Source organism: Etheostoma cragini, chromosome 4 (assembly GCF_013103735.1).
Source record: "Etheostoma cragini isolate CJK2018 chromosome 4, CSU_Ecrag_1.0, whole genome shotgun sequence".
NCBI classification, from domain to species: Eukaryota; Metazoa; Chordata; class Actinopteri; order Perciformes; family Percidae; genus Etheostoma; species Etheostoma cragini.
The window spans coordinates 2,209,643-2,218,767 of NC_048410.1; the positions used below are offsets into that span (position 1 = coordinate 2,209,643).

At 41.7% G+C, this 9,125-nt stretch overlaps 1 protein-coding gene across 1 annotated transcript in view; it reads right to left on the bottom strand.

Annotated features, from left to right (window-relative positions):
* Window positions 1-6,255: 6,255 nt before the first annotated feature.
* Window positions 6,256-9,125, bottom strand: part of gmppb (GDP-mannose pyrophosphorylase B) — a gene marked incomplete at its 5' end in the record, with an annotated part of 6,287 nt that continues 3,417 nt past the window's right edge. The window contains 3 exons of the mRNA XM_034869472.1: window positions 6,256-7,105; window positions 8,328-8,510; window positions 8,594-8,721. Coding sequence (XP_034725363.1) covers window positions 6,974-7,105; window positions 8,328-8,510; window positions 8,594-8,721 — 443 coding nt within the window. The remainder of the gene's footprint in view (window positions 7,106-8,327; window positions 8,511-8,593; window positions 8,722-9,125) is intronic.

A 9,125-nucleotide genomic window follows, 5' to 3' on the forward strand; every position in this document is an offset into this window, starting at 1 on the left:
TATTTTACAATAACTGTTTTGTACAGTTTTACAAACTTTGGGTTTGTAAAATGTGCTATACAAATAAAGTGGATTGGATTGGATTGGTAGGGCAGGCGCCAATTTATAGAGGTCTACTCCTTGACACAGCAGCCGAGGGTTCGACTCTGACCTGTGGTACTTTGATGCATGTCATGCACCCTCTCTCAAAAGGTTAACTTTGATTTCAATCACACTGATCCAGCCTGCATTGAATCCATAATTGATTCTAAATAAGACAACCAGCACAATTATTAAAGCTTTTTTACAAATATTCCAAATACATCAATATATTGTTGAAGCTGCATGACTTCCGGCCTACGTGCCGCAAAACTATAACACAAGTCGAGCTCTTCAGCCATAAAAACAGGTTTGTTATTTTAGAGAGACTTTTATGGGTTTGCCTGAGCGGAGATGAGAGGAGAGTGAAACTTGAAAAGAGCCTGTGAGATGTGGGGGAAAGAAAATTATACATAAGATATATAATGCATCAGTAGAAGGCTAATGATGTTGGTCTTTGATCCAAATGACGGAGACAAAACAACACAGTGCAACTTCAAACAAAGGACACCACTGAGGGTTCAGTGGCAGCGACGGATCTGGCCTCAGAGGATTACAGTACATTTGGTGCTTGTGCCCCATAATGTGAATTGGAAATGAAAGTCATTTTGCAGTTCTTTTTATGCTTGTTCACCAGGATCCAGAGGGAGACATTTCAGTCCAGATGAAAAGTCAGTCAGACATTTACAGCATTTATCCATCCGCACAGAAGCAAACAAACAGCATTAGGTACAGACACATACATATTGTATGACCAACAACATTTACGGCTGTTGCTGTGTCGCCAAATGCAGTGTTGCTGTTGTTTGTAATTAAGAAATTAACATTTAGATTGCAAATATTGGTCGATTTCTCAAAAATAATGCACCTTTAACCAATTAAAACCAGGCATGGCAACCTGGTCAGCATCCCCGATGAGAGGAGTCTTCTCTTGGCAGGCCCTTTGGTGACATACTGTACTGTTGGCACTGATCACTGATGTCCCAACAGAGCCTAAACCCCCCCCCCCCGGCGGCCAAATGATGCATGTTACTCCCTCAGCCTGTTAATCTGCACACACCAGTATAATTAATGCATCAGATCCCACAGACTTGTAACGCAAATGCATTTGGTTGTGATTAAAAAGCAGTAAAAACCCTAAAACTCCATTAATAAATCTGAAAACCAACCAACTCAAGGCACAAATGACAAATACCAAGAATAGAATGCCAAAAAATAATAACTATGTAAAGTGTATTTTCAGTTTAATTCTATTCAATTTTATTTATAATGCGCCAAATCGCAACAACAGTTATCGCACAGCGCTTTTCACAAAAGAGCCCGTCTGGACCGTACTCTGTGATGTTGTTCACACAAACCCAACAATTATGTGACGCCTACATTTTACTTTCAAATCAAATACAAATACAACCTGGTGAGTAAATTGCCCCTCTTCTGGTCCTCAACACAAGAAGAAAAACAACTCATCCCTGGTATGTACAGCTAACAGCTGATCAAGAAATAGAAGGGCCATGACAAAGCTGCACCCCTCATCTGGTTCACCCTGTAAACCAAGAAATACATTGCTGTTTCACTATAAAAGGTAAAGCATGGTCACAATACGATTCACCATCAGATTGACATCCCAACACTGACAGAGAAGAAGCAGAGGAGGGAATCCTCCAAGCGGGGGGTAGGATCCTAGGTTGCTTTCACACCTGAGCAGCTGGGTCTGTTTAACCAAATCCTTTAACGCCCATCTAAAACAAACCTCAAGAACAGCCTTTTTTCATCTTCATAACATTGCAAAAATTAGGAACATCCTGTCTCAAAACGATGCTGAGAAAAAAAGAAGAAAACAGGGAAAAGATGCAGCGCATGTTCTGACAAGAACTAAGAAAAGAGATCCTATTGCTCCTGTATTAGCGTCTCTGCATTGGCTTCCTGTAATTTAAAATCCTTCTTCTGACCTCCAAACCTCTAAATGGTCAAGCACCATCCTATCTCTAAGAGCTCTTAGTGCCTTATGTCCCACTAGAGCACCACGCTCCCAGAATCCACAGCTGCTTGTGGTTCCTAGAGTCTCTAAGACTAGAATGGGAGCCAAAGCCTCCAGCTATCAGGCTCCTCTCCTGTGGAACCAGCTCCCGGTCTGGGTCTGGGGGGGAAGAAACCGTCACCACATTTAAGAAAAATCTGAAAATGGTGATGGGGGGGGGGAAGAGTGTGGGGGGGGGGTCTCCTCCTGAAGTCCAGGATCATCGCCACAGTTTTGAGTGTGTTTGGAGTCAGAGCCACAGAGGACGAGCTGCAGAACTACAGGGCTGCAGTGGAAAGAGTCCAGCAGCGCCCCCTGCTGGAGGATCCACAGCTGCAATCAGGAGCTCTGATAGACGAGGCCAAACACCTGGGCAACCTGGGCTTCAACATCTGGAACAAGATGAAGGACATGGTCCCCTACAGTTGTGTGATTCTTCCTGACAATCCTGAAAGGTTTATTGTGACCCGGCTGTCCTGGGCTCAAAGAGTTCTAACTCTCACAGCTGGGGTTGTAAGGTTAGAAATGGAAATCACTGGTCCTCCAGTCCAGCTGAGCGAGGCTACTCAGAAATCCATTTTTACATTTTTCTAGGAGTTTTTATGAAACAAAGAATCTAAATAGTTAGTTTTTTTATCTGTATGTCCTCAGGTTTTTGACACAAAGCCAGTATCTTTATATGAATGAAATGGATTGAAATGAAATTAAATGAAAAAATACTTCAATCATTATATATTTACTGCTGATAGTGATATTATGAATCTTAATAATCAACATTATAATACATTTTTAGATGTTATTTTCTTTACATAATTACATAATATGAACAAACATTGCAATAAATATCTCTTAAAGCTTGAAATTTAACAACTGTGACCAAGTCATAGACTTAGCAGCAGCAGTGGAAGAAGTATTCAAATCCCTAAAGTGACTTCATTGTCTCATCTTGATTATCTTGATAACGATAACGTGTCTGGACTTCCTGTTTAATATCAGAAAGGTTTCATACTGGAGTTATTTCTTTCAGCCTCGACAGAATGAAAAACTTCAGAAGAAAGATTTTCAAAATTGAAAGAGGATAGAGACAGGACTGCAAATAGGAATAGGAAATAAGCTTAAAACCAACTGTACATTTTGTACATATTTCTCATAAAACCCACAAACAACTGGTGTAATCACAGCAGCAGATTTCCTGATTTTTAGTCGCCAATACGGTTAAATCTCTGAACACTACGGTGGCCGAGAAGGGTCACAACACATGAAAACGCCACAAAAACTACAGTACATATTCAGAAAACACCTTCATTGATTGTTTCCCAATTTGCTCGTGCTGTGAATATTTGCAGCGTATGTTATGTGAAATCGTTTTTTCTGAATTTGGAGATGTTTTCTTTATATGCAGATGTTATGTCATTTGTAACGCACGTCACGTGAAACCAATGTTATTTTCTGAACCTGGAGGTGTTATATGAATATGTAATTGTTGTGGCCTTTGCATGTTTTGGGACCATCTTGGGCCACCGTAGAAAACACTGAATCCTACATTTCCCATAATGCAACTTGATAGCGTCTTTAATTAGACTCTCTGTGTGTGTTAAAGCTTAAGTTTTTGGTAGTACTAAACACTCGTTAAATTCAAGTCGTTGCCAAATGAGATGCTAGAAAGCTAATTAAGCCTATCAGCTCCACACAACTCTCTCTGTATGTCTCAGTAGGACTACGTCCAGAAGATTTTTTTAATCCTTTGTGTCCTCCATGGCTACTAGCAGCTGCGTGGAGGAGGAGTGGGGGGGGAGCGCGACCACAGATCAAGAGTTGTATTACGTGGACCTGCCGACAGCATTGTTGTCATTCCTTAGAATTCCTCATGGGGCGACAGAAACTATTCACTATGGTTTTAACATCTTTCAAACTCCACACCTTCGGCTGGTAAAGCAGACTTTCTGTTTTACGTTCGTAGTCTTCAGAGTGAAGCTGAGATCGCCCTGCTGTGATTTCCTCATCCAGAGGCACAGGGGACATCATCCAACTGTTTTCTGAATGGGATAAACCATAAGCACCAAACTCATTAAGCGTCAAATGAGTCCTGTGAAACTTCAAGATTTGAAAAAGAAGAGACGAGACGAGATGTGAATGTGGCCAGTAGATATTATTCTCTTAAAAAAAAAAAAAAAAAAACTTCATTACAAGATTTGACTTCACTCATTCAGACACAGTCAGTTTTCTAAATACTGCTCATCACTTAATGCATAACACAACAGGGATCCACAGTCCAGAGTGTCTGGACTGACAGACATCCAGGGGTGTAGTCTATGTGAAATGCAGGTTTACGGCATATACCCACCAGGAAAGGTCAAGAGTTTCCATATACTCACTCACAATAGCACAAGGATACGTAACATTTTTGTACGTGCAAAACATGCTAAATGATTGCATGTTTATCACCGCTTCGTCTAGACCGTCGGAGAAAGTGATAAAAAACATTGGCAAAAATGTCGGGGAAAGTAACAAAAAGGTTGCATAAAGTGATGAAAAAAAGCAACAAAAAGAGCAACAAAAGTGTTGCAAAAGACGAACAAAGCATTAAAAAAAAAAAAAGTTACATTTTAAATGTTAACCCAGAAAAAGAAGAAGTTGCATGATCGACGGGAAGACAACACAAGGGTTAATCTCTCCTGGCCTTTAATATTAGTCCTTTTCTCATCTACGATGGCTAAACGATGACATTGAAAGCTAATTTTTTGAATGTGAGATCAACCAACCAATCAAAAGCTTCCGCACACCTTCTGATGGAGCGTGTGGTGAAACAGTTTAAGGTCTTTAAGCCAACACAACAGTACCAGGAAGGGAACTCGTGGGTCTTCATGATGGAAGGTGGAAACCTGCTAAAAGTTAAGTATGTTAGCATCCAATAGTTGCAGGTTGACATGCTAGCTGTAGCTAACTGATGTGAAGCTGAGCTGAGTTTGACGAGTCTGAAATGTCCTAAAATGGCCACCATACAGATGAGACATATTTTTATTTTAGGGCAGGGGAGAATATTATCTTAAACTCATATATAAACGAACAGAAAACTTGTCTTTGCATTGTTCTTCCCTCAAACGATGTTTCCGGGTGCGTAATGGACCAGATTCTATCATTTAATTTAAAGATTGAAATGCATCGAGCTTCTCCGAACATATTTTTGGACAATGAGATCAGAATGAAAAAAATTAAAATCAGTGGAAATAAATCCCCCGTATTTCATTACAAACCATTTTAAACCCTCCACCTAAACAGTTCCACTGGTAGGAACCGGTTCTGGATGCCCAACCCTAGTAACCCCACCCTGTACATCACCCGTGCATCGCTGCAGCAAGGTGACAAGTTAAACCGGAGGTCAGCAAAAAAAAAACATGATCTTCAGCCGGTGTTAAGATTACTTTCAGAAACATTTAAAAATAAAAGAAGACAAAATATGTTAATCCAAAGTATAGAACCTCCCAGATGAAGTCTGACTCAGAGATCTGTAAATAGACTGGAGAAAGTGTAGTTTATTAGAAAAGACTCGCTGTACTTCGTTCACTTTCCACACAGCAGTAACCAGTTTGGCATTAAACCGCAGTTTTCATGATAAAGAGATCGTAACGACAAACCTGTTAAGTTCACCGTGGCAACGAGACATACTCGGCACCTACTCCGTAAAGGATTAAAGCTGCGCTAATCAATATCTTCATATACAAACTGATCAAATTACATTCATAGAGTGGGCACAGACATGGATCCAATGGGATGATGATCCCATGACTGCTGTGGGTGTAAATAATCAACTCAAGAGTAGAGCCCGAACGATAAATCGGCGGCCAACATTCTCGGCCAATATTAGGCATTTCCCGATCTATCAGTATCGGCATTTATAATGGCCGATAAAAAATATTATATAAATACAAATAAAATAAAAACGGACGGTCAACCATGTTGTGAGTGTTGGTGTTGCATAGTTTGTCCACCAGAGGGCGCTCTACAACGTCTTTGTTGGCAACACTGCTGATTTTTTTGTTATTGTGTTTATTTAAAAGGAATTTTTAAGTTTCATATCTTCAGTTGGTATTTTTATACATCTTATTTAAAAGAACTTTAATGTGTTTTGATGGTCGTCTGTTCTGTTGCAACAATTAAACAAATTATTGTCATATTATTTTACTGAAAAATCATAAATAACTATAAATAACTAATGATAGGGAAATCTATTTGTTTTGCGTTTCTGGATCTGGAATATCGGATAAAAGATCCTTCAGCGGTCGGGCTCTACCCAAGATGCCATTAAGTAATAATGAATTGATGCGGCTTTAACTATAACCATTAACTGCATATAGTTAAAAATGTTGGATCAGAAATCTCCGTCTCGTCAGTCGTGATTCCAGAGGAACACGTAGGTGTCGGCTGATCCTTCAGTGCCAGTTCGTTGTAGTTGTCCAGGAAATGTAAATGCATAGTGACTCTAATCAGCAGTGTTCATATTGCTCTTTAACCCCCTCTCCCCAAATATACTTCACCCTAGTCCCTCCACCATCTGACGGACAACTCGCCCACTTCAGCGCCCTCCCTCGTCCTTTCTCTAATGAAGCAGTGAGACAAAGAGACATTCCCAATGTTTTACCTGCAGAGGTGTACGGGCCAGGCTGCTGTTTGACAGCTCATGTTTACACCATCGTCTCCGGCTGATGGACGGTGCAGCCAAGCAGGGGTAAAAAGGAGTCCAAATAACTTCCTCCTCCTCTTCCTTTCCTCCACCCGTCTGTTCGTCCCTCTCTCTCTCTCTTTCTCTCTCTCTCTCTGGCACAGTTTTTTGGTGGAGTTTGTGCAAAAGGCGCTAGGATTCTTCTCCTCCGCCCGACGCTACATGATGATTCGCGGCTCGGGGACCGACTCGTTGATGGATTTGTGAGGCAGCACGTTGGCGCCGTTCAGGTACAGCTCGTCGTTCACGATCACATCCTCGCCCAACACCGTAACGTTCTCCATACGAACCTGGCGACGCAGATGAACACAGGTCATCATCACGCCCAACAACAATCATAACAATCTACATTTCATACAATATCAAAGTCAAAGTCAAAGTCAAAGTCTGCTTTATTGTCAATTTCTTCACATGTCAAAAAACATTGCGTTTCCCTCTATCCCACGGTGACAAGACATTTATAACAAATTTGGTCCACAGACAAACATAACATTCAAGTAAACAACATAAAAAAGTAAAAATAAGAAGATATATACAATGAGGAAAATAAGAGCAGCGAAATTTGTTTTAAAATGTGCAATTATGCATACTGTCGACAGTCTATGTAATGTGCAAAAAGACAGGCGGTAGCATAGTGGTGCTGGTTATGTAGAGCAGCAGAAATGTGTTCTCAAGTGTTTTCAGGACAACAAAATGTGAATGTGTCAATATGAGACGGGAAAGAGAGAGAAAGAGAGAAAAGCAACACATGGGCAGATAAAAATATAAATATAAAAAAAAACATCAAAGACAATTCTTCTAAGTCTTTAGTCGGGAAGGAAGGGTCTGAACCTGAAAGGTTCCTTAGTCGAATTAATCAAATTGGAGATCAACATTTTGTTAGTAAATCAAAATGCCACTTTGGGTGGCAGTAGCTCAGTCCGTAGGGAGTTGGGTTGGGAACCGGAGGGTCACTGGTTCACGTCCCCGTATGGACCAAAAAGTATGGAGTGTGGATTGGTGGCTGGAGAGATGCCACTTCACTTGGGCATTGCCAGGTGCTGTTGAGCCAGGCACCGGTGACTATCCATCAACATCCATTCCTCTAATTTTAGTCTCAATAATTCCTAATTGCTGTTTTCCAACTCTGACATTAGGAATGATGAGGTTTATTGACCATTAATTCAAAAAATAACTTTAAAACTAATTAACTTATTAACTAAAAGTTAATAAGTTAGTGTTGTGTAGTGTTTAAAACGTAAAAAAAAACATTGAATAAAAAGTGTTGAAAAAAATGGACAAAAACATAAGAAAAAGTCAAAAACATCGATAGAAAACGCCAACAAAAGTGTTGACTTTCAATTTCGACGGGAAGACAACACGAGGGTTAAGACCTGGAACACAACACTTCAGCGACTTCAAGACTTTTGAATTGATTTTGATATTTCAGACCTTTTTAGACTATTATGACCCGTAGAAGCCCTGAGTGATGCATCACCACGTCAATCAGCAGGCGTCCTGTCCACTACTCACCCACTGGCCCACAGAGGAGCTCCACCCCACGATGCAGCTCTCCAGCCAGGAGTGCGATCGGACCCGGGCTCCCTTCAGCACCGTGCAGCGTTTGATCCGCACCCCGTCCTCCACGACCACGCCGGCGCCGATGGTGACGTTCGGCCCGATGGTGCAGTTCTGCCCGATCTGCGCCGTCGGGTCCTGCGGAGGGAAGCGAGGAGGGCGGATTAGAGTTCAGCACGGTTATTTTTGATTGACATGGAGGACCAACGAGCTGAACTCACCACCAGGACGTTGCCTAGGAAACCTGGCCCCGTGAGTAGCCTCTCGGGAGCGTGTTGTCGTACCGACTGAAGGTACATGCACATCCCTGTCAGGAAGTCTTTAGGCTGACCGATGTCCATCCAGAAACCTACAGGCAGACAGGCAGGCAGTAACACAGAGAGAGAGAGACAGAGAGAGACAAACAGACAGAGAAACAGACAGAGACAGCCAGACAGAGAGACAGACAGAGAGAGAGAGAGACAGACAGACAGACAGTAACACAGAGAGAGAGACAGGGAGACAGACAGGCAGGAAAGCAGACAGACAGAGAGAGAGAGAGACAGACAGGCAGACAGTAACACAGAGAGAGAGAGACAGAGAGAGACAAACAGACAGAGAGACAAACAGACAGGGAGACAGACAGGCAGGAAGGCAGACAGACAGAGACAGACAGGCAGACAGTAACACAGAGAGACAGAGAGAGACAAACAAACAGAGAAACAGACAGAGACAGGCAGACAGACAGAAACACACACAGAGAGAGAGAGAGAG